Genomic DNA, 27,796 nt, shown 5'->3' with positions numbered 1-27,796 from the left:
TAGTGTAAACTTTAACTTAACGCAATTACGCGATCGAAAAGATAATAGTTATTTGTTAAATCAACGTATAGTTTCCAAATTATAGTCCACTCAAAGAAGACATTAATTAGACACATCAATATAATGTCCAATTTGTAGTACATACATTATGTGTTTTTTTAGACACATCTATGTTTGCATAAATGCAATGGTCTCTTCTTTAGTATATATTCGCAGTATTTTATGTACAACTAAATATACAACCTATGAAAACATTTAAACTAGATAATCACTTCACACGTGTCAAATTACAGCGAATCATTCTGACGTAATTCGCCTAAAATATTTTACATTTTTGCAAGGAAGTAGAATTCCAAAGTCTTTAAGTCAACATGAAAAGATAATTGGTCAATTTTGTTTAGCCAATCATTAGCGAGTAGTCTCGCTTTCAGGTATAATGTATACACCATATTTTTCTAACGACTAGCGATAAATCTGTGCTTGGCTTTAGTCACACCTAGACGTTTTTAACAAATGAGCGTATGGTGAGCGTAAATTAGGAAATCTCGCTCGTTATGTATGAATCGATGAAACTTGTATACTTGTATTTTCTTTACTAAAAATGTGTTTCTAATAACACATTTAGATTACAAGCAATTACATGACAATTTGCTTTCAAATTTAACGTTTAAAATGAAGTTAGTAATAGTTCTAATATTCACGAAAGGATCTGGTGGTTGGTGAGTTTGCTTCAAATTGTTGATTTTGTAACCACATAGCTAAATACGACTCAAAACGTGGTCTTGTTCTTTGAAAACTTATGTTGCCCTCATTATCTTTACCATTTCTTACAGATTCATCACTTCGGAGTTATTCAGCAATGATGGAAAAAGTGCTTGCTGTTTTGTCTATTTTTTTACACTTCGGAAACGGTAATATATTAAAAGTAGTGTGCATCTATTGCATCTTAAATGCTATCATTAGCCTGAAATTGCATTACAAAATATTGAATTCAAGTTCGATACAAATAAAATAGAATCATTGGCTAGTAAGCATACCTTATTGTCATCATTACCAGGTAGACCTAATAGGTATTAGTTTGTAGCTATTTACCTAATTATACCATTCATTTTGACAGCAATGTCAAAACTTTAATATCTTGCTAATGTGAGACTGCTAAATTAATTATTGAAAGCTCGTAAATTCGATCGAAATTTTTGTTTCGTATAATGGGCCTTTGGAAAAGGTTTGAGATGATTTTCTTTCCTGTTTAATGTGATTGTAAAGCATTTATGATACTGATATCCATGCGGTATTTCGTTTTCAATGCCGCTTACGAATCAGATTGTTCATAAATTGTGTCGTTTGAAAATGTAGTATATTACTGTGTCAATGAGAACAAACGTGATTTCAATTTTAGGTCATTTCGAAGATGTCCAAAAGGTCACTTTTGTTGTGAATCTTTAAGCAAAGTTAAAAAGCAAATGGAAAATACGTCATAGAAGTTTAACCCTTATTACATTAAATGACTCAAGCGCTATCGCACGTGTAATGGTAAACAATCTCCGTTATGGAAAGTGAGTACTTTTTCAATATGATGCGTCCATTTAAAATGCTAACTGTAACCTCTTTATATTTACAGGACAAAATTGCAGCGGCAATTACAACACACTACCGGATCTGGAACGACGCGGGAGGAGCTATATAGTTAGCAGCAATGAACCTTATCTTAGTGATGCAAGCCTGGCTGAAGATTGGTATAATGTAGGAGACAAAAGGATGCCGACTAACAGCAGCGGAATATCTCTGTTCCATTGTGGAACATTTTTCCCGATTTGGATGAAAGGTATTTCCTTTTCTTCTTTCCGTTGTCAGAATTTAAATTTCATTGTTCTTACAAATAGTTTCTAGTGTTGAATGTGACCATCAAACAAAGGATATGCATGTCTATTAGAGAGCAAATAATGGAAATGGACTACGAATAAGGTTATTTGTCGAATCAGTACAAAAACTGTTCTAGGTGTCACAAAAACACCTTCAAAAAGAAATGTACAATAGAAGTTAACACAATTGTAACCGACATATGTGTGCGTGAACATGAACAAGATAATACATATTTCAAAAAGTGTGGCGATCATTTTAAAAATAATTCAGCTTATTTGAGTTAAATTATATATATATATATATATATATATATATATATATATATATACATACATACATAGCTGTATAAGCAATCTAATATGATCGAAATCACTGATATCCACTTGTCTACCTGAATCTACTGAAAACTAACTAATCATTCAATATGTTATTGTACATGATTTAGAATCTATATTGTAGATACTATCCCGTCCGAAAATGAAGGAGATGTCGAACGAACCGTGTGCTCCATTGGGTACTTCTCTGATTGTGATTTAGAAAGTACGATACGGGTCAAGAACTGTGGTACCCATGTCCTTTACAAATTGGGTTCGACAAACAGTTTTAGTGCTTACTGTTTCGGTACGTAAAATGTCTTACCTGAACCGGCAACGAAACATTCAAATATGACATATTTGTCCAAACATAGAAATAGTTTTGCATTCGCATTGATTACAGCTAGAAAGGTATGGTTTTTATTTTTGCAGTCCTCCACTGTATGTATGTATGTATGTATGTATATATATATATATATATATATATATATATATATATATATATATATATATATATATATATATATATATATATACATATATAAATGAGCTCAACAGTTAGCGATTTTCTTAAATGAATTCCTTCTTTGATTCTATCCCAGTTGAATAAATTATTTAACTGACTAACAAATATGTATCGACTAGATTTCGCAGTTAGAAATTTTCTTTAATAAAGTTGTTAATTTGATTACAATCCAGTTGAAATATAACGTAACAAAGTCAGTAGCGTATATTTTCACTGTAAGACATGTTTTCATTTCAACAATTTTTTGCTTAGTTTTACATAAATTTTAAAATACATGTGCGTCCAAAAGGAAAACAAAATCGTAAGAGTAAGCAAATGTCGGCATATTCAGAAGCTGCATTCTCCGACTCCTATGTAATACGATGCCATTACACTAGTCTCAAATTAATCATACTGAAGGTAACTGAAAAAGGTGTGTGTGTGTGTGTGTGTATGTATGTGTGTGTGAGAGAGAGAGAGAGAGAGAGAGAGAGAGAGAGAGAGAGAGAGAGAGAGAGAGAGAGGTATGGTAACTTTGGACTAGGGCTGTTAGTTTTCCTGTTGGTGAATGGACTCTGCCATGATATTACATAGTAGTTTAGTTCCATATTAATACGTTTTCTCCTTTTCGATGCATTGTTGCATACGCTTCGTGCGACAGTAAACTTGTAACATAAATCCATAGTTCTTTTGAAAGAACTTTATTTTTCCCAAAGAGAATCATGAGTTAGATTCATTGATCAAAGTTTCTAGTTTAAATTGCTGTCAAAATGTACAAGGTAACCAATGTAATGAAGGGGATACAAACGGGAATGGAAAGAGGCAAGACGATAAAGATTTGAAAACCTCTTTGGCGTAAACATGATCTATGTACTATACCAGAACTCGAAACAATACATTATCAGGTTTATTTTGTGATTCTGCATTATAATCGCGGAAAAGAAGGCATGATGGACTGACACATTAGAAACGTGGAAGGAGCATTGGTGGAGGAATGAAGATTTTCAATATGGCAGGCAGCCTCTTGAGGAAATAACCAACAATCGTCAAAAAAAAAAAGAACAATACTTATTCTTTACTTGCAGGTTATAAGGATTGAAAGAAAGTTTCAGTTTCTAAGAAAATTTGTTCGTATTTCCTTGCAAGACCAGATTGTTTTCCGGGTTCGTTCTTGTTGAACGTGATCAGAATGTACACGAAGAGTAAATGTATTGTAATAAATTTAGAGTATGCGCAAATGTTTATATCTTTTCGCTTCAAAGATTTCTTAGATATTTGAAATTGCTTATTCGATTACGGGAAATCGGTACTGGGGATATAGTCTTCAGACCGAAAAATTACCCAAGTATCAGGACCAAATGTCACGGAATGAATTGTTACTGAGATTTCATGATGGCATGGTTTACTTTTAGTATATTCAAGTCAGCGCCGCGTTTGTGTCCCTGTCGCTCAGTAGTCCCAATTAAAATCTAATTGTTTGAATTGATTGGGTGCCTCCGTGTGCAGTAGTTATGATTGGGGACTGGTAAATTACACATTACACAGTGGAATAATTGAGGATGAGGACAGGACCGTTCTGTCGTCTGGTGACGCCGTTTAATGTTGCTATGGTGGTAAATATGGAGCAGAGTCTCAGGCGAAATGTTGCTTAAAATCATGATTGGACTGGCCTAAGGTGGCGTAGTAAAAATAGCTCCATGTATTAGGTATTTGAGTTGTATTCTATTCCCATAGCCACACTTTCAGTGATTTAACACTTATAGCAATTGCTCACAACCTCAAATGGAGTTCCGAAACCAGGAAAGAAAAGTAATCTTACTGGATACGCCGCCTTAGAACATTGAAACCAAGCGGTTTAAATAAAAAAAGACTAGAAAAAGACAGCCATTCACAAATAAAATTACCTTTTTGCAGCCGGCATGTTCTCTTTTAAATAATTCTCTAAATGTGTTTATTAGTCACCCAATAACCTATTACAACTACAACAATGAAATATCCGGGATATAATTTGCATAAAATAACAGATGAAGCTATGGCACGTCGATTTCTAGGTCAATATAAAATATTTTTCAGTATCCACAACAAGTCATAGTCATGTAAAGGATTACAAAGACAGCGGTTTGTCTGTTTTATTTGCATGTCTTGTCTATATTTTGTATTTGCCTTTTAAAAAGACTCATTAAGAGTCGAAAGCGCTTAGGATAGGTCGATACCAGTTTTGCACTGTTCGTAGTCGGGTAATTACATTTAACTTAATCAATCCCTTACAAACGTGATCCCTTGCGGGACCCAATGCAATTGGAAGGACTGTTATTCGCCATATGATTTGTATTCTTTATATATATATATATATATATATATATATATATATATATATATATATATATATATATATATATATATATATATATATATATAATTTATCCCTTATTTTTCTGTTTTATAGATTAATTTGGAAATATTGGTAAGTAGTCCAATAACTCACAAAACGAAACGCTTCTTGACGCGAAAATCAGTAATACTTATATCAGTTCAACAGTACTCATTTAAGAGAATTAAAATGTCCTTTCATCAGGAAATGAATTATGTTCTGGTAAAGCAAAATCTGTTCACTCATCTTTAATATTTGAAACGTATCTTCAAAATAAATATATGCATTGTCACATATTCCATCCCAAGATGATTAGTAGATTAGCATCGTTTTCACCATATAAAAAACTTTTTAAAAAAAAAGATTTTTCTATTACCCAACACATAAATATGCGCGTCTTCATAAATGTATGTTTTAAGACAATAATTTCTGTTTTCAGTGTCAATCAACCAAACATCTTGTAAGCCCAAAGACGTTCATGTTGTCCCTGATTTAAAATTCAAAGGACGACCAGTCGTTAATTCAAATGACATTCAGTACAGTCCATTCTCGGTATTCAAATGTGCATTTATGAAGTGCGAAGATGATGCTTTACTCTACACAGTTTCGTGGTAAGATGATATCTAGTAGTATATGTTTAAAACGTCAGTAAGAGAATCTAGTGGTATATGTTCAAAACCACAGATCGTATCTAGTGGTACAAGTTCAAAACGTCAATAAGTGAATACCAATCTTGATAACCTTATTTAGCTTTGCTTATATATATATACATACATATATATATATATATATATATATATATATATATATATATATATATATATATATATATATATATATATATATATGTCTTAGTATGCTATTGTTTATTATTGTAGGAATGTAGGTTTACCTAGATATTGTTGTTTCAATTCAACTGTTATTTATCTGTCTAATTTGTACCTATATAACATCGTGTCTTTGTTCTGTGTATCAATATATGAATAGCCTAATTGATAAATAGGTAAATGTAGGTGGATATCTTAATTGCTTCTTTAGAAAAACAAATGAAAATGGTTTTTAATGCAATGCAAGTGATGCGCATTAATGGTGTTTCTGACTGCGCCATAATTTTTAAGAATTTATTTATAAACGTAACTTCTTCTAAATTAAAGATGACATTTTTGCTAAAACTCTGAGAACTGTAGGGAATACTATCATGATTCCTCTTATGACAAAGTGTTGTACAATATTTGTAAAGCTGTTCATTGCCAAAATGTGGTTGGGGAGAAATCTGATGAAAGAAACTAAACACTGTCACAAAACATTCAGATGAAACCCTTATGTTGCTTTTTCTTTTATCAATGATTGGGCATGATCAGTAGATTGCGCAAACAAACTGATGGATGTAACTTTAAGCAAAGCTTGTTTTTAACCTATCTTATGTAGCAACGGTCTTTTTCATGTAAGAGTGAAATCGGAAATTAACCTTGAAACATGTTAAATACTGACAAACACAAATATAAAAGGTCGCTGCGAACGTACTTGGTTGACTTAGCTATGTATAGAACAGACAGCATGATTTCATCTTACTTTATAATACTGCTGGTCATGAGAAACCTTTGGACAGATTTCATTGACTAAACTTCGCAAGAAAAATCATTGAATATAAACATAACACTGCTATTTTATAATGGTATTTCAGGGATAAATATGCTGTAAGTTGCATTATCTCCAAAAACCTTTTCTAAATTTATACGAGAAGCGCATTTTTTTGTAGCTCATCACTATTTCAAAGTAATGTCTGACAACTAGTATCCACAAAGATAGTTCGAGTTAGCGTGTTTAGTTTGGACAAAGTTGCGTTTTTGAAAACAAGATTGGCAAACAGATCTTGACATAATAAAACCTTGCTCCTATTTTCCAAGATAACATGCAATATATTCACATAGTTGGTTTTGGATTTTTATTAGGTTTTATTACACTTTGTATGAAGGTCATAAAGGGACAAATCTCCTGTGAAAAAGACTTGGACACTGAAAGCACGTGCTGCACGCTTCAATTTGCCAACCCTGGAGTTAGTTATGTATCGGCTATGTAAATTCGCTTGTACAATGCAGACCTTTTCGACAGCTGGAAAAATAATGTCATGTGTACCTGATAAACAACGAACTGATAATCACTTATCGTATTAGATATTGTCATTCCTGCTCAACAGAACCGGTTCACGCAGAACGATTCCCCCTTTGTTTGTACCTGTTTATCTGTTAATTGTTCCACTGGTACAAAAAACAAACGAATAATTCCTGACTGGGAGTGCAACCAGACCATAATATCATTATAACAATGTGCCATTTTTCGCAAAGTTATGCAGCTCTTTTAAACATATCGAATTAAAGTAAATATTAATTTCATCGTTTCATATATCTTGTTTTGTTAGAGAAACGTGTTTCCCCGCATTTTGTTAATTAATCTGCTTATTTATTGTCTTCACGGGATTTATTTTGCATGAGTTGCAAATAGCTCTAAGCGTGCTAGCTTTTAGTTAACTGTTTGGAATGGTGTGCGTGGAAAATAATTTCATAGATCACTTCTCCTTTGATTCTTATATTCATCAGAATTGTACACGTTTTATCCTGACCATGCTGGTTGTTCTGAGATATCTCATAGCTGAGTATTAGCAATTCATTATTTCATTTCAGGTATGTGAATGATATTTATGTCACGACCAAAAGTCCTCAAAACTTTTCAAGTATTGAGGAAACCAACCTGCTAGAAGAAGAACTTGCAGGGTTTAAAATGGATATAACGGTACCCTTCCATATTCACATTACTAAACAAACTGAGAAACAATTCTTCAAAGAATTATTAGACAACCTGATAATGCTTATTTAATATATCCTCCTAGTTACTTTGTTTTAGTTGTAAATGCAATGGTCATTCAATGAGCTCTATGATGATTTGTATGCGGGCTCCACGAACACCCTGGTAATATGGACACTTCAAAATAAAATTCTTGAAGGGCAGTAGACATTGAACAAGACAAGAGTGTTATTATTATTATTATTATTATTATTATTATATATATATATATATATATATATATATATATATATATATATATATATATATATATATATATGTTTCACATATAACCGCAGATTCTAATCAATAAAGGTTTGATTTTATTGAGTTTACTTGCATGTATCTCTTTATATATATCTATATCTATCTATCTATATATCTATCTATATCTATCTATAAATATATATATATATATATATATATATATATATATATATATATATATATATATATATATATATATATATATATATATATATATATATATATCTATATATATATATATATATATGAAAGAAAATATGACAAACAATGTGTGTGTTTTCGGATTTTTAACGTATGTTTAACAAATGTAATCTTTTTGTTCCTGTGTTTGCAATACGAACGTTTTTGGAATCTACGGATTCCATTTTCAAGAGTTTAAAGCCATGAAAAAGATTACACAAACGTAACAAGACCAAAAACACTAAAACGTAATTACTGTTCATAATCATAGTGTAATTTCATGCAGATAATTGCGTAAACTAACAATATAATATATAAAACAATGAGTAAGATTAAATGGAGTCAAATATTTCTACAGTTTAGGATGGATTCTGATTAAATGCTCGCAAGACGGAAATGGTTAGGACAAATGCTTCCAATTGGTGACAGAAGCATTTAGGTCATAAAGTCCTCGCGCCTTCTACAATTGTCCAGTTACATTTTGTTTCCGGGATTTAGCATATTGATGTACTTGCGATTTTTTAAAATTTGTATAATATGTGTCTTAAAGTAGTAATATATAATTGTTTTTGGTACTAATTAACACCTTACAAAATCAAAACATAATAAAGTTATTGGCGTTTTTTAACCTGTACTATCTTTTACAGAAGAATGATAGTTACGATAATGAGTTTGAGAACAATTATTAATGACAGGAAATAGGATTATGGTCACTGGTAGAAAAATTGCGTCTTGAACCCTTTCTAAGTTTTATAATATTTCTGGGAATGTAGTGAAGGAACCGTCTTTCTGTTTTTTAGCTTTGCTTTTTCCGCACACACATTCTTTTCGGCGTCAGCTTTCACTGCCATTTGAGGAAATCCATTTTCTTGCCACATATATGTCAAGCACTTAGTAACGATTCTAATGTTAAACTGTGGCACAAAATAAGATAGAAGTGAAACCATACATTTTAATAGAAACAACAAATGATTGATCTCGCTAGAATCCAAATTAGAATTTCAAAAAGACACAGCATTATGTAAATAAATTCCAAATAATTCTAAATGTCTTATCGGAAGTCCAAAGCTATATAATGTTCTGAATGACGTTCAAAAGTCTTGAAGGTACTGATGTACCACATTGCTATCATCCATAATGAATTTGAATCCTCAATCTAGGTTAGCAATTAAGTTCGCAATGTAGATATGCACAAATACTTACTTAGAAACCGTAGCCATATTGTTTTGCAGAGATAACATTGAACCTGTTGGAATGATGCAATTTTTCCTATTAATATGTGTCTGTGCATTGATTATATGAAAAAGTATAGGAACTGTACATTTATTTTAGATGCATAAAACATTAAGCTAACTATACCAAAGTGTTCAGTCCCATTGCATTGGATATTGATATTTTTTTAAAACAAAATTGCAATTCGCTGTCGCTGTTAGCCCTTGTGGCTAAACTTAGGTATTTCACGACTGCAGAAAGTATTTTTATCGTTTCTCTCTTGACTACAATTTACTATAAAAGTGTTACTATTTACTATTAAATTTACTTTAAAAATGTTCTCCAAAACTTGTGATGACCAAGAAACACATATTATAATCTGGTTGACTGAGAATCGAAAGCATAATAAATATGATTAAAAAACGACGACGTGATTAGGATTCTAGGCTTTAGAGGCGCAGGATTCACAAGGAGTTAGATACACAAACAAGATGGCAAAGCAGACCATCCCCATAAATCTTCTATAATCACACAAAAGTTGGCATTTAATGCGAGGAAAATAGCACAGCTTGTGCTCGTTTTAGCCTATACCTGTAAAAGTGGAATAACTGCATGTCTACGAAAAAACTTTAAATAATAGACCCTTTTTTAGACACGAAATGATAACTAGAAATTATTTATAGTGGTTATCTGTTAATTTAGTAATTTCTTGTTTTTTTCGTCTTGTACTTAAGTTTAGTAATTTCTTGTTATTTTGGTTTTGTACTTCAGTTTAAAGTCTTAATTATGCTTAGTAGTTTTTTTCTTCTTTGTGTTAAAGATATTCCTTATTTTTATACATGTATCACGTTTTGTGAGTGTGCTTGTCTCTGTGTATGTATTTAAATCTCGCCTGGGGGAGATATTGCTGTAAGCTGAAACTTAGGCAGATTTCTTTCGTTTTACTCTCGCATTTTCGAACTATTATGCTATTATGTCACTATATATATATATATATATATATATATATATATATATATATATATATATATATATATATATATATATATGATACGACGTTTTCAACGGAACAAATTAGAGTTAGAGTCAGTGTTTAAATGCAATGGATACCAACTTTTATTTTTGTCGGGATGGGTATATGATCAGTTGAAATGAAAATGAATCTAAGATTTTGTGGAAACTATGGAATTTAAATGAATCACTGATAAAAATGAACTAAACACATTGTCACTGACACCAGGTGTTACTATCGAATAACAAAGTTTAGAGTATTACACTTCAAACACTAAAGATTAATTTTGAAGTATTATGTGATCATCTTTATTTAAAATACTTAATACAGTGAATACAAAAATTATATTATATTTTTAAAAAGAATTTACCAGAGTGTTTCACCAAAATGTAACGAGACAAACATGGGTGAGTAAACACACATTTTATATTTGCAGCTGAAGTGTACCGTCAGAGCCAGTTACAAGAACGGTGGTCTATTGGGCAGTATTACAGCAAGCCCTGGGAATTGGATTGGAATCCAGGTTCATATGCTATTGTTTATTTGCCCTATTTTCAGTAACAAACTCTCTGTTATGTCATATTTTGTGTTATTTCTAGTACAACCCAAATTGATGTTAAATTTACCATCTATACTTTTGCAATTATTTTATGTAAAATCTAGCTAATTAATAATGCACCGACTATGTTTAAAGCCGCACAGTTATATAATCCGTGCAATCAAATATTATTTTGTCTGAAATATGTAACTTACCACTAGTAACTATTTACCTTACTTGCAATGGTATATTGGTTAAAATGGTACATAATGCAAAGCAAAAGACTACATTCATAACAAAATCAAGGACTATGAGCATGAACCTACGTTCTTCTTGCGGATTATGGTTTAAATTATATTCTGTCATATAATCTAGGTTGACACGACAGAACCACATACAATTTATGGGCGGCACGGTTTTCTCCATTTATATTGGCCGTTAATTAATTTATTTAATTTTACTCAGTCCCATCATATAACCAGCGTTAACGTTTTCAGAGTAATATCTATTTCAGGTTATAACCGGCTATTGGGCCATTGCATAATAAAACCGTTAAGAAACTAAAACTAGACAAAGATTTATATATTTCAGGTCGTCAATCCTATTGTAGACATGAAAAAGGGTGATACGGCCACTGTATACCTTAAACCTACGTTTCCATTAGGCTGCACATCAATAGAAACAAGCATAACTGACAAGCCATTGCCTTGCCAAATCAGTGTTTACATGTTCGACCCGATAAGAGCAGCTTGCAATCCAGATATTTCAACTATAACGGTTAATAAAAATAGTAATGCATGCGGTACGAAAATGACAGCATTTACGCAGAGAGAATACAAAAGCTTGGGATCAAGTTGGACAAGTCATATTCAAAACACCAGCATCAGTATCACCACAAAAAATAATGACAAGTACTCTACCACAGGAAGAGACACGTTCAAAATGTCTTTGTTAACAGATCCATTAGCAGGAGGACACCGAATCGTGGCAAACAATTATCTTAGTGATATCACGGTACGAACTCTAAAGCAAATCCTCTATAGATAGCCTAAAAGTACGCCTAACTGTTAATTTGTGGTGCAGTAGGCACACACAAACATACATACACATACACATACGCACCCCCCCACCCCCCCCCCCACACACACACACACACATATATATATATATATATATATATATATATATATATATATATATATATATATATATATATATATATATATATATATATAAATATTTGTTGCTATAAAACAATGCTGTTAAACATACTTAAGTATTGTTGTTTCTATATAAAGATTTATTTTGAATCATATGTATGGAAATTGTTGAAGTCTGATTTAACTATGACTTGGACAGTAAATTGAATTTGCATTTATGTAACGTATTTAATTATTTGAGCACATGAGATTCATTGTTCGAAGAAATACATGCATGTAAACTCGAGCCTTTATTGCTTAGAATATGCTGTTGTGTATCAAAATCATTAATTTAAACCTGCACGTGCTATCTAATTCTTTCCATTTGTAATAATTAATTAATGTACAGTTGTCTACTAACACACAAATCATCAATATGAGCATCTTATCATGTGTTATGTACTTTCTAGCAAGCATTTAGCTTACCTCTAAAATCAATTGGCAACATACAGTATAATCAGATTTAAATTCAATTGGCAACATACAGTTTGATAAGATCTAAAATCAATTGGCAACAAACAGTATGATCGGATCTAAAATCAATTGGCAACATAAAGTATGATCAGATCTAAAATCAGTTGGCAATATACAGTCAGATCAGATCTAAAATCGCCTGGCAACATTCAATCTCATCAGATCTAAAATCAATTGGCAACATACAGTATGATCAGATCTAAAATCAGTTGGCAACATATAGTATGATAATATATAACATCAATTGGCAACAAACAGTATGATCCGATCTAAAATCAATTTGCAACATAAAGTATGATCATATCTAAAATCAGTTGGCAATATACAATCTGATCAGAATAAAATCATTTGGTAACATGCAGTATGATCAGATCTAAAATCAGTTGGCAACATACAGTATGATCAGATTTAAAATCACTTGGCAACATACAATCTCATCAGATCTGAAATCAATTGGCAACATACAGTATGATCAGATCTAAATCACTTGGCAGCATACAATTTGATCAGATCTAAAATCAATTGGCAGCATACAGTATGATCAGATATAAAATCATTTGGCTACATACAGTATGATCAGATCTAAGGTCAATTGGCAACAAAAAGTATGATCTGATCTAAAATCAATTGGCAACATAAAGTATGATCTTATTTAAAATAAATTGGCAACATACAATCTCATCAGATCTAAGATCATGTGCCAACATATAATTTGATCAGATCTAAAATCAATTGGCAACATACAGTATGATCGGAGATCAAAAATAAATTGGAAACATACAATCTAATCAGATCTAAAATCAATTGGAAACGTACATTATGATAAGATTTAAAATCAATTGGCAACATACAATCTAATCAGATCTAAAATCAATTGGCAACATACAATCTAATCAGATCTAAAATCAATTGGCAACATACATTTTGATGAGATCTAAAATCAATTGGCAACATACATTATGATAATATCTAAAATCAATTTGCAACATACAGTATGATCAGATCTAAAATCATTTGGCAGCATACAATATCATCAGATCTAAAATCATGTGGCAACATACATTATGATCAGATCTAAAATCAATTGGCAACATACAATCTGATCAGATCTAAATTCAATTGGCAACATACAGCATGATCAGATTTAAAATCATTTGGCTACATACAGTATAATCAGATCTAAGGTCAATTGGCAACATAAAGTATGATCAGATCTAAAATCAATTGGCAACATAGATACTGATCAGATCTAAATCAATTGGCAACATACATTATGATCAGATTGAAAATCATTTGGCTACATACAGTATCATCAGGTCTAAAATCAATTGGCAACATAGATACTGATCAGATCTAAAATCAAATGGCAACATACAATCTGATCAGATCTAAATTAAATTGGCAACATACAGTATGATCAGATCTAAATCACATGGCAACATACAATCTGATCAGATATAAAATCGATTGGCAACATACAGTATGATCAGATCTAAAATCAATTGGCTACATACACTATGATCAGATCTAAATCACTTGGCAACAGACAATCTGATCAGAACTAAAATCAATTGGCAACATACAGTATGATCATATCTAACATCAATTGGCAGCATAAAGTATGATCAGATTTGAAATAAATTGGCAACATACAATCTGATCAGATCTAAGATCATTTGCCAACATATAATTTGATCAGACCTAAAGTCAATTGGCAACATACAGTATGATCGGAGATCAAAAATCAATTGGAAACATACAATCTAATCAGATATAAAATCAATTGGCAACGTACATTATGATGAGATCTAAAATCAATTGGCAACATACAGCATGATCAGATCTAAAATCAGTTGGGAACATACAATCTGATCAGATCTAAAATCAGTTAGCAACATACAGTATGATCAGATCTAAAATCATGTGGCAACATACAATCTGATCAGATTAAAATCAATTGGCAACATACAATATGATCAGATCTAAAATCAATTGGCAACATACAATCTGATCAGATCTAAAATCAATTGGCAACATACAATATGATCAGATCTAAAATCAATTGGCAACATATAATCTGATCAGATCTAAAATCATGTGGCAACATACAATCTGATCAGATCTAAAATCATTTGGCAACATACAATATGATCAGATCTAAAATCATTTGGCAACATACAATATGATCAGATCTAACATCAATTGGCAACATACAATATGATCAGATCTAAAATCGTGTGGCAACATACAGGATGACCAGATTTAAAATCAATTGGCAACATACATTATGATCAGATCTAAAATCAATTGGCAACATACAGTATGATCAGATCTAAAATCAACTGGCAACATACAGTATGGTCAGGTCTACTGGATAGATTTGTTTACCTTATATAAATAAAAATGACAGGGTTCATTTGAAAATTTCCCCGAATTAGGCGCATCGTCATGGGTGAATGTTTGTTATGTCTCTAAATAACAAGATCCACGTGACCTATTTTGTGTAAAGCATATTCCTTAAGACAGTTATACAACATATGATAGCAAACTGCGAATGAACAGACAAAACATGTTCTCTCTGGTAGCCATTCGTGCCATTTTCACAAATAGTGTTTGGCTTTATATCCGATGTAGCAAAGGTGTATGAATAATCTTTAACTTTCCTTAAAGATGTCAATAACATATTTGACATTTCTACCTTTTCAACAACAGGTAACGGTACTGGATGACACACAGTGGGAAAGAAAAATCTGTTATGCACACGTAGATCCTCATTTGCGAACTGCAGACGGATCGTGAGTAGAGTTATGAATGACCTCCTTTGGGCTACTAGTTTGTAACAGTATAAAAACAATATATCTAGCAATATGTATATAATACGTAGAATTAGCTTTGCAAAGAATCGCATTGTGTCTTGACCTTCATTATAAAGTAATAATCTCAACGATCTTTTAATATTTTCCTCCTTGTCAGTAGTCCAATATTAAATGTGCTTTTGTGCACCACACTCTCATATACAATGAGTTTAAATATACTATTATTGTTGAGAGTTTCATGTCATACTTGTGCATGCAACACTCTTATTGTTAATCTGGATCGTCCGTGTTGCACGGAATTTCAGAGACGCATTGTGACCAAATTGTTTAAAAAAATAAAATGTACTAAGTTAGACCATTTCAGTAAATTACATAGTTTTGAAAACACATTAATTTAAGAATTGGAATCAGTCTTTGGTGTTACAATTTTATTAGCTTTTGATATTCATACTTAAGATCGGTTAAGAAGATTATATCACCATTTTTAAGTATCTTTTGGTGTTGAACTTTCAGCTATTTGTGTCAGACTGGCGTAATATAATCAAAGTATTTTAGAAATTACTAAGTTATCACAAAGGTATGATATAATAAACCGGGTAAATCATCAAGGACTATATATAGATTTATTTCATAGATAATATTTGAAATTAAAGTTGACAATAGCTACTTAAAGCATGAAACAATAGCCCTCCCCAATATTGTAGAATTAATCATATTTGTTAAATAGTTTCATAACTTTTGTACAGGGACTATGACAATCACATTACTGGAGAATATGTGTTGTACAAGCAAAGGCTGGAGAAACAAGAGGTTTGTAAATTTTCGTTTTATGCGATATAAAGAGTTGTATGGATTTGCAAAATGAAGTATCCCCTCATTTTACAAGTATTTCACTATAATGTATTATTTTAGATAAAAACAATTCGTCACTATTCAGTTTCATATGTTTGATTAAAAATATAAAACGAAATTACGAAAGATACTTCCGTTGCTTTTATTGATCAGACATATATATTCGTGTGTATGATATAAATCATATATCTTTTGCAATTATTATGTTGATGAGATTAGTAGAATCGTGCATAGGCATCGGTGTCAAATAGAAAAGCGCAACCAAGGGTGAAACGTTGTTCATCAGGCACGAGGTTTTGCAGAGTGTCTGTCACAAACGTTTGTTCCGTGAGTGACATGTTCTTGTCATACACTGCAGTATAATGAATGAATGATTCAACGAAGAATTACCGAGTGTTCATGGTACGGGTTATGGTTATATTTCTATCCTCGAGACGAGAACTTTTGAAAGTTTTCCGATTTTTTCCCATATTTTGTAAGTGCAATTTTTCCTTTTTATGCATGACTCTTTTCGCTGTTTTAAAAAATTGCCTGTTTACTACTTGCGATTGCTTTTGGCATTAACTGCGTATAATGATATAAAATAATACAAGTTAGGATAAACTTTAAAATCTTATCTCAAATATTTACAGGTTATGATAATCTAAAGCACAATTTCAAGATTGTTTGCCGCAATAAACACATGTCCTTGTATGTTACTTACTTTATATAATCATTACCTTTCTCATTTAATGTAATAAAACTTGACTGATTTTTAGGTCCAGATCAAAACGACGAATTGCAACGGTGGTGCGACTTGTGTATGTGCCACTTCAATAAGAGCAGGAGCTGATATGTATATAATCAATCTATGCGGTGGTACGCGGTTTGCCGGTTTTGTGTCCTGCGATAGTTTTGACGTACTGGAAGTAAGAGAAATTACAGAGCATTATTTCGAGGTAAGATAAATATGCACGGCACCACTGGTCATATATTCTAGATATATATACTTGTATATGTCAACCAATGTGCATAAAGTTTCAAGCACAGCAACTCAGTAACACTAATAACGTTAAAATTAAATTTCATGCTAGTTTCCAAGAAAGGAGTCAATGTATTATTTATACATATGTCCATTACATTGCATGGTAAAATATTTGTGCAAAAAATGTTTGGTATTTTTAAGTCGTAAACCTGAGTATTCTTGAAAGTCTAATTTTTGATTAGTAGCTGTTCGAAAGTATACCAATCAAATGTACCTTTAAGTAAGTATTGTTTTTACCCTTAACGTAATGACCAACGTGATGACTCTTGTTTTGTAGGCGTATATGCCGTTGGGAACCAAAATTGCCATCACAATCCATACGGAAGTAAAATATCGCAATACAATGAATGTGGACATATACCCGAGCGTAAAGGATTGGAATTCAATAGAGGGCATGTGTGGAACGTTCAACGGAAATAAAGGGGATGACTTTAATGGCTTGACGCACAGTGCCTTTGCTGAGAAATGGAGGTGAGTACAAGAGAACGCCGAGTACCTTGCCTAAATCTTATCAATTTCGAAATCAATTCATTGTGCCAGTTGAAATCAATATTGGGTCTTAGATGTCTTGAATTTATCAGTTAAATAACTACATCATGGATGGGGAAGAGTAATGCTGTTTTTTTGTGGTTTTTTTGTATTTGCCCTATAAATGTTACCTGCAGAATGCACTGCAAGTAGTTAGTAGGTTTTTGGTCTCCATGGTAGAAGAGATGTAGTAGTGATTGTAGCGTGAAGGGACAACAATATTAGCACAGCATCAGCATTAATGGTAAGTGTGGTGTTGTATATCTGAATAGAGTAAAATAAAATGAAGAGTATGGCTGCTGATGAAATTGATGTTGATATTGATTACGATGACGATACTGATGATAATGAGAAAAGAGATTCCGCTGTTGTCGGAGCATCTCATCATTCTACTAATGATATTAATGACAAAGTGGTCTAAAACTGTCTTTTACTTTCAGAATAAACAATTCAAATGAGTCATTTCTCAACCCACGCCAACACAATCCCTCCAAATGGACAGCAAGCGACTATTTGTGCTTTTGCCCATCTAGTAGTAATATCACCAATAAGACAGACAATGCAGCGAATAATGAAAGAGTGGCCACGTGCTCCGCCAGTCAGTTTATACTATGCCCAAACCAAGCTAGACGCAAAGGAAGTAGAATTACCAATTCATGCCCAAAAAGGAACAAACGGTCGCCTATAAATTCTCTCGCAAACGAGATACGTCGTGTGTTCAGTAAGGCAATGGATGAAATGTATTCGTCTGAAACAGTCATTTCAAAGGTTTGTATTTGAGAACAATTCTGATATAGTTTGTGGATAATTATAAATTTACCATTTAAACGGAAAACAATTCCCATATGATTTATAGCGCTTGAATAGAAAACCAGGTCGATTTTCGCCTTAAAGTCACAACTGTCAGATCATTTTCAGAAATATAACAAAACTTACAGGACCGTAAAGAGTGATCACGGGCCCTGGAGAAAAAAAAAACAACCGGGCCTCTCCATGTTCAAACACATTTTATTTATAAAATTAAAACGTGTTGTTCGGCCTTGGCCCCTTTACGGGTCCGAGACCCTGGGATATACTCCTGGTTGCCCCCCCCCCCCACGCCCCGCCTTTGTCGGGCCTGAAGACTTATTATAACTACAAAACAAATATTTTGGAAAGAAGAGAAAAGAAACAACAAGTGCTGAAATGTCTCAAAAGTTATGATCTTTAAATCCGTTCTATTAGGTCTAAGCTTAGCCCATTATATAAATAACAAGCCAAGCTTCGTTCAATCTATATGCAAGAATGCACAAAAGCTCGCTCCCTTGTAAGTTTCCAATAACTTTAGGTATGCCCTCCTATCCAACCATATTAATGAAGAATGTGTATTTTTAATTCGGAGAAATGTATTGTATTGTTTTTATAGTATTCTGACATTTGAACTGTAACTTCATTCGCAAGATGCAATGACGATCGTATTCTTCTGTATGTGTCTTATTCTTGTAAGCTGTGTCGCTCATACGTCGCAATAATTTGCAATATATAATTCACGGGCAAAATGAGGAAGAAAAAGAAAGGGACACACACAAAATCATACATACATATATAGCCCTTGTTTCAAAAGTGTAGAGTCAAACAAGTTTGATATATAGTTATGTCACTTTGATACCTAATAAGTGCAACTTCTAGTATTTAAACGGGATTGTACACACAGCCAATATTACTAGTCATTTTAATTTTAATCCCATTTTCGGTTACCACGTTCCGTGAATTTGACAAAGCTAATGATATATTATGAAAGAAATCGATATATATATATATATATATATATATATATATATATATATTAGGACCTTATAAACCATTCAAAACATCTAAGTAAGAATATTATATGAATGGCTGGTACTCAACTAATATTTTGAAAATATAAATCATAGTGGAAGCCATGTATTTTGGTTCCTGCATGATGCAATGGTTTATATTAATTATTGTTTTGTAATGCGACTGGAATCTTTAAAACAGCCCTTGGTGTTGGAAATATTCTAATTTAAACATCGTTGCTATTTTTACCGCTTGCATATTCACCTGCTTAACAATAGCATTAAAGTGTGTATTGAATAAGATCTTTTTATTCATAATGTAAATACAACTTTTGTTACGAAAGGAAACTGGAGCGCACAGTCTACCGAATAACGTATTTTTAGCAAAGAATGATGTAAGCATGATGAATGTGATAACGATCGAATACCCTGTTCATGCTTATAGTTTTGCTACATAATATTTTATCTGTCCAGCAGACACAATGCCATCAGCTGCTGAGGGATGAAAATTGTGTTTCCTTTTCTTTATTTCTTTTATTTGGACATATAATATTCGATCTTAACTTTATCATTAATATAAAAGAAGCGGAGATAAATGAGCGCTTATTACAGAGGTTATTCATTTTTGGGATTTGTCTGATAATATTGAAATGTTTGTTAAGATGTTAGTTCAGAAAAAATACCTCCTCTTATAATGAGTGGAGTTCCTGGAATACACAAAATCATAGCAAATCAGAAGCAAAGTATCATCAGTAGCAGATGTGCTCCTCTGGTAATTCTACATGTCCGTTTCCATGATACGTACGTATACGGGATTTGGGTAACTCTACATGTCCGTTTCCATGATACGTACGCATACGGGATTTGGGTAACTCTACATGTCCGTTTCCATGATACGCACGCATACGGGATTTGGGTAACTCTACATGCCCGTTTCCATGATTCGTACTCATACGGGATTTGGGTAACTCTACATGCCCGTTTCTATGATACGTACGCATACGGGATTTGGGTAACTTTACATGCCCATTTCCATGATACGTACGCATACGGGATTTGGGTAACTCTACATGCCCGTTTCCATGATACGTACACATACGGGATTGGGTAACTCTACATGCCCGTTTCCATGATAAGAGCTATTTTTTGTTTCCTTGGCTTCTTCATCTTGACGATATTCAAACGACTGAAAACGTTTGCGTGATATATCCATGCTTGAATTATTTCTTGGTTAATTTCAGTTATATTAAGTTATTGTACTCGGATATTTAAACTACAATATTCATTTGTTCTGCAGCGTTCTTCCTCAACATTTACAGAGGCGGAAGCCAAAACCTTTTGTGAGAGCGAGTTTCAAAAATCAAATGTTGTTCGAATGAAAGACGTCTTACCGGAATCAACTGACCAAATTATAGGGAATGCCATATTACTATGTATTGCCGATATAATGGTAGGTACAAACACGTTTCACAAAAGCTTGTATGCACGGCACCACTGGTCATACATTCCAGATATTAATACTTGTATATGTCAACCAATGTGCATGAAGTCTCAAGCACAGCAACTCAGTAACACTAATAACTTTAAAATTATATTTCATGTTCTAGTTTCCAAAAAAGCAGTTACTGTATTATATAATGGGTGTATTAACATGCATGACGCATAAATCATGAGATAAATAAGCCAAACATGAAAGAAGCGTCCTGGAAATAAGTAGGGCGGATAGAGTGGAGGAAATGAATTGGACATTATTTGCTATTTTTGACCTTAAGGTTAACTACCGATATGTGGTCAATAAGAGAAGTTTATAAGCATTGCTAATAAAAATAATTGCATATTTCTGTAGCTAATGGTCAAGCAAGTTTCTCGTTTGTATTAATTTGTCAATATCGAAAGAATTCAGACAGATATGCTTTTGAAACTCGAAGAGTTCACTCATTTGTGTTCTGCTCCGGTGGCCTAGTGGTTAGAACGTCCGCCTCAGATGCGGGAGGTCGTGGGTTCGATCTCCGGCCGAGTCATAACAAAGACTTGCAAAAATGCTACTAACAGCTGCCTCGCTTGGCGCTCAGCATTAAGAGGTTAGTGTTAGAACTGGTCGGCCTGTTGTCAGGATAATGTTATTGGGTGAGACATCATGCTATATGTCTGCGGCATCATGCCCCAGTGCTAGACATCACTATGAACTATCACACTACATACATGGTAGCAATATGACTGAAAAATTGTTTAAGCTACGTTAAAGAAACGAAACACACACATATTTATATACACTCATTTGTGAAATTTCACAATAATCATCAGTGGCATTGGAGTACATACATCATGATGTATACAAAAAGCGCAAAATAGGATGGGAAACATCGATAAAACTTCTCAATCGCTGACTCATAGATCCATTTATTAGGCTTTTTAGCAAGGAAAAAAGTAATTCTCATTCTTTTGTGTTGTGTTTCGTACAGTTGACTGGAGAGACATCTTATACGGGTGCACACATCGAATCCGTAACAAGACAGGTTGATAACATAATGGAAAGAGATGTACTCTTTAGACAGGAAAATGCAACAGCTGTTATACAGTTTAATGAGATATCCTGTGTCAATAATTGCAGCGGCCGAGGAGAGTGCAAAAATGGTATTCGATTTTATAAATTATTATCAAGGAATCGTTCGCTCATGTACTGCTGATTTTTAAATGCCTGTTTATTGTATTTTTTTTGTGTTGCTTCTTCGTCTAATACAATATAAAGCTGTAAATCGTGATTATATATATATATGTGTGTGTGCGTGTGTGTGTGTGTGTGTGTGTGTGCATGTGTGTGTGTGTGTGTGTTAGTTAAACATTCGGCGAAGTAAGTAATGAAGTAGAACTTATACAATGATCGACGGTACTTTCCTTATATTGTTTGTTTCTAATTAACACTGGACTTAAACGAGAACGTTTGCCTGCGGTTCGAGATTACATTCTTTTTTTATATATCACTTGCCATTAAGAGAGCACAAATATCCTGTATTTGTAATATTCACATGTCTCCTATTGTCTTTTCTGAAGGCGCATTAGGTTGAAAAATATGGGACAAACGAGTGTCTCTAAATAAGTTTAATCTTTAGGAAACTTAAATACATCTCACGTTGAAGAATGTAATAGCCATTAAGGAAAGTAATGCTGCTCACATTCGGAAGTTCTGAATAACTAGTATATATCTTATGGTAAAGTAATAAGTGTGTTAGTGAGATTAAAAGACTTGGCAATATCTGTGATTGAAAACAAGCTAATGTTCTTGCTGAAAATTGTGTCTTGGTGATACATATATTTTCTGGTTGACAAAAAGTGCCAGTATAATGTTAATACATCATCCAATACCAACATACACCTGCGACAATTTAATACTGTGTGTCTTTTTCAGGAAGCTGTGCATGCTTCGATGGGTATCTTCTTCAAGACTGTTCACAGTCCACAGGAGATGCACCAGAACTGACGGATATTTTTGGAGGTGGAGTATGTTCTCCATTAGTTGACGATTGTTGTAAGATAAAGGTCTATGGTGATGGTTTTGCACGTGAACATACAAAAGGACACATACAGATCATAGAGGTAAGTCCATGAATCTGGCCACTAGTAGATATGTGTATATGTTTTTGATAATTCGAGTGCATAACTGTGGCAGTTTACGCGAGTTTGGCTCTGATTCCTTATTTACATTCCTTATGTTTTTGATAATTCGAGTGCATAACTGTAGCAGTTTACGCGAGTTTGGCTCTGATTCCTTATTTACATTCTTGCAACATCTTGAAAAGAATTGAAAACAACTTATTACAACTCAAAGTGAATTAAATAAAACACGTCCCACATATCTGGAAATACGAGACATTGTATGTAAATGTATATGCTCTTCCACTAGTAAGGAAACAACCGTTTTCTACTTCGAATAACTTAAGTTGTTAAAACCTTTAGTTCAGTTATTATGCTCTATGAGGGTAATATTTTTTATTTTTTCATTTAAAAAGACGTTGAACATGTTGAATCTGAGGAAAATATGAATATCCGTTAAAATAAAATAGGAATGCGATTTGACTTTGCTTTCGAAAACAATATAAAAATTATGTCGTTTATTCAGTGTCAACTTGGTCTTTTATCAAGAAGCTCCTGTTAATGGGACTTAAACGAAAATGCGTAACTGTAAATTAATTCCCAAATTATCCGAAATGTTCGATCACAAGTCCAATAGCTATACAATGTTCCGAATTAACTTCAATAGGTTTGAATGTAACAAAGTAATTTAATGTGCTTTGGTATACAAATAGCATTGACGTATCTCAATGATATGATCCAGAATGTTTTGAACGAATTCAAAATAATCCCAAAGCAGAGTTTTAGTCGAAAACGTAGATTAGTACTTTGTAATTTCAGTGAATAATTTAGACAAATAACTGCTCTCAAATTACATCTGAACACAATTAAAATCTCTTATCGCAAAATCACAAAGACTGATATTAAACGGGAATGAATAATTGTTACCCTAATGTCGAATATATTTAGGATGTCACATGACAAATGATGCAATTGCATTTTCTAGAAAACTAATAATGTCTGCTGGAAACATTCATCGACGTGTACAGAAATGTACGCTTTCAACATAAATTTTAATAAATATGTTATTTACTATTTTTAATCATGATAACATTCAGGAACACAAAGCATACAAATAAGTAGGCCAAAACCCTACCCTACTTCAAGAAAAACGTCTAGCGCACAAATTAAACATACATAACACATATACATTCATGCAATTAAAGTACATTTTGACTCGTGTTCACACAGAACGTTTATACTAATCATTGGAACATTTCTTCTTTTTCAACACAGGTATCAATAAACGGATCTCAGTATTCTGTCGGCGAAGAGACAGAGATTGATGTTGTGGTTGAAAGTGTTTTTGTCGCAGAATTTCAATCGATCCTCTGCTCAAGACGCAAAAGAGCACTTCAAGATAACTCCAGTTCGGAAGCTTTTGCTAGAGGCTTTACCGTTTCCATGTCAAATGATAACATCAACTACGGTAAACCAAAATTCTTCTTTGAGTACGATTCCAACTGCCAAGAAGTATCAACAATGTCTGGTGGAACTTCCATTGTACTTATGGTATACGCTACTTATTAAAATGTAAAATAAGACTAATTTGTATATATCAAATTTAGACATTTTTTCACCTTTTGTAGACGACAATCTTTGCTATTTGATTCATATGATAATTGTGCAGAAGTTTATTTCTGCTAATATTAAATTTCCAAACCAAACCATGTCATTATGTATTTTTGTCTTATTTTTTTAAAAAGATCATGCCAAGCTTGATGCTTAAAACGTGCGGATTACATTCGTGTCTCTGTCTTTGTAAATAGAACTCTCAGGTACAAAAGCTATGTCTTGCATTGAGCATGTCTTGAAATTAAGTGCTATGCAAGCTTATCGCTTTCCTATATTAAAGGTAGAGTAATCGTCGTTAGAGTTCGTAGACACTGTTTGAATACATGTACTTTACATGCGTCATTTGTGGCATACCTACTTAAGTAATGAAACATGAATCGACACCAAATTAAAAGAACACGTTTTTTAAGGTGGCTACTTTGTATGTGATTTACCATACATATTTTCATTATGAATGCTTTTGAATTTTTACATACTGGCGTGAATTACACCATGGCTGATTATCCTATTAACGATTTCTGATTTGGACATTTTTGTTCGCGGAGAGCGTGTGTAAATGGTACGTCAGATGGGGACGATTTAAGACCCGTGATATCAGCAAATGTCAATATTAAAAGTCATTATATAAACTAGCTCACATGCGCATCACTTAATGGTCAGGATAATGCTGACAACATTTCACGTCTCATATTTAAGCTTGCTGCACAGTGACTGCCCATAACGTTTAGAGGTGCGATGAGTACAGAATAAAACTGAAAGTTTAAGGGTTCTTTGAGTTGGTTTATAGGCACAAATTCTATGAATATATTTTAAAATCTTCAAACCCTTCAAATTCATATTATCTGGATATACTCAGTTTAATGCAAATTGATATTTGTGAGTAGTCAAGGGGCTACAAAATAAATGTATATTTGACTGACAGTGAGTAACGTATTTACAAAGTATTAATTTTTGTTGTCACAAACTGGACTAAAACTTGATTACTTGAACGTGTCATTTTTCACAGAATGTATTATTTACTTCTAAAAGGTAATACCTACTCTTTAACATGTGACTTAATCCTATAATAATCAAGGATTTTCACCTAAGCGAATCCTAATACTTTTTTTTCACATTATAGGCGAACAAATGCTTCATTGATGGAACCTGCTATTCAAAGGGAGATAAAGATCCTGTCAATGTATGCAACATTTGTAAATCGGAAGTAAATGGCGTTGCTTGGACAAATGGTTTGTACTTACTTGTAAATTAAATCCCTTAAACTCTGCTTATGGAAGCTTGTAGAAATAGTAGACTTATAATCGACCAATTTTCAACGATCGATTGGTACAAATACTTTTTCATTGTCTTTACTTCTACTTTAAACATACGATTATGAGAACGTCTTCATTTTACATGTCTTTTTTCTCCAGTTTTTGGCGACTGAGTCTTATTATCTCTGGCTTTGCAAGATATAGATTTGTTCTGCTAATGATAAGCATATATTATAAAGAAACTAAAACGATCATAAAACAATCAGAACAAAATGTGTAAATCGATTAATTACTTGCTTCAGTTTATATTCATTAACTCAAGCTTTTTTCAATACCATAATGTGACTTATATTTAGAAGAATAATAATAAATCTATGTTTGAATTTTTTTAGACATTGTGATGCATTGATAAATTTTAAAAACTTGATTCTAACCTTATAGATTGTGCGGAAGTCAGTCCTATACAGAGTGAAGCTAATCGGCTAGTAGTTGCAGTTTCCGTGTCTGCTGTTGTCGCAGTGATCATTATTATCGTACTAATAATTGTTATAAGAAGAAAATGCCTCAGGAAAGAAAAGTTGTACGTATTGCTTGTTTTGTTTACTGATTTCCTTTAGTCCTAAGATTTAACGTAATTATATCTGGGTCATTTTTTAAAACATATTTCCACTTCCAAAATTTAATAACAGTGTCAAAAGAGAAATTTCAAACGAATACATGCAAAATTACAAATAAGTAATAGAAAGGTAAAGATGAACAAAAGACTACAAATATTGTTCCATTATTTTAAATTATATGTCTGTAATTTTAGAGAAAGTCCATTATTGTTTAGAAATGTAGCGACTGCAACTATTAAATCTCATAGTTTTCACGCGGAGAGCAATGGAATGGAAATATTAGTATCATCCGCTGCATTTTTGATCTTTTATGCATGCCATCTTTTTCGTGCAATACAAAATCTGTATTGTGTTCAGCTTTAAATTATCCCTTACAGGGTTGCTGCGTACGTGGAAGAGCATGCTGCTGAAGGATTGCCGAGAGCCAATACCTTTGTTGAGCCCTGGAAACAAAGAAATCAATAATCCAAATAAGAGGACATTGTAGTTTTATAAATGTTTCTTCCAAATCGAAAACAGACCTCAAACGATTAATTAATTGATTATTTTCGTGCAAACGTTTAGAAGTACAACTGAGTTTTTATAATCTGATTATTTTCTACACACATACCATAATGTTTGGTTCCATTAGGCACGATACGTAATTGACTTGTTATTGAAACATTTACCTCCATTTGTTATTAACAATAAACCATAAAGTTTCGAATTGATGGTTAGCAGTTCTTGGCAACAAAACTATCAGTTAAAGTACGCATAACAATAAGAACATCTGACAGTTGGTATATACACAATCACAGTAATAATGAATTAAAGCAAATTAATAGAGTGAGGGGAAGGTCGTGAGCAAATAAGTGATATTCTTGGAATATAATAACATATATAATTCCAGACATTGCATCTTCTAGAGCAGTCAAATGATATATATA

The 27,796-nt window shown here is 32.7% G+C and overlaps 1 protein-coding gene across 2 annotated transcripts; it reads left to right on the top strand.

The window, feature by feature from the left end:
• The first annotated feature begins 422 nt into the window (after nt 1-422).
• Nucleotides 423-27,576, top strand: LOC149800482 (von Willebrand factor D and EGF domain-containing protein-like). Of its 2 annotated transcripts, none has more exons than XM_089960109.1 (20): nt 423-524; nt 834-911; nt 1,622-1,825; nt 2,323-2,484; nt 5,493-5,664; nt 7,735-7,843; nt 11,002-11,088; nt 11,695-12,117; nt 15,489-15,571; nt 16,339-16,402; nt 17,203-17,382; nt 17,746-17,939; nt 18,437-18,764; nt 21,093-21,245; nt 22,258-22,429; nt 23,202-23,389; nt 24,662-24,937; nt 26,121-26,229; nt 26,695-26,833; nt 27,248-27,576. In XM_089960109.1, exons 2-20 carry the CDS (start codon nt 860-862, stop codon nt 27,333-27,335), a joined length of 3,183 nt encoding a protein of 1,060 aa, XP_089816235.1. In that variant the 5' UTR covers nt 423-524; nt 834-859; the 3' UTR covers nt 27,336-27,576. The 2 variants fall into 2 exon arrangements, with proteins under 2 accessions (XP_089816235.1, XP_089816236.1); XM_089960110.1 differs by lacking the exon at nt 423-524 and adding an exon at nt 563-719.
• Nucleotides 27,577-27,796: the final 220 nt, after the last annotated feature.

This window comes from Sinohyriopsis cumingii, chromosome 5 (assembly GCF_028554795.1).
Source record: "Sinohyriopsis cumingii isolate HCF-2022 chromosome 5, ASM2855479v2, whole genome shotgun sequence".
In the NCBI taxonomy this organism is placed as follows: domain Eukaryota; kingdom Metazoa; phylum Mollusca; class Bivalvia; order Unionida; family Unionidae; genus Sinohyriopsis; species Sinohyriopsis cumingii.
Note: the sequence above shows the minus strand (reverse complement) of the source record. Positions and strands in the feature narration are given on the sequence as shown.

Coding starts and splice junctions, on each gene's coding strand:
- LOC149800482 (XM_089960109.1), top strand. CDS start 860: ATGATGGAAAAAGTGCTTGCTGTTTTGTCTATTTTTTTACACTTCGGA. Junction 16,403..17,202: donor AAAGGCTGGAGAAACAAGAG/GTTTGTAAATTT, acceptor ACTGATTTTTAG/GTCCAGATCAAAACGACGAA. Junction 26,834..27,247: donor TGCCTCAGGAAAGAAAAGTT/GTACGTATTGCT, acceptor TATCCCTTACAG/GGTTGCTGCGTACGTGGAAG.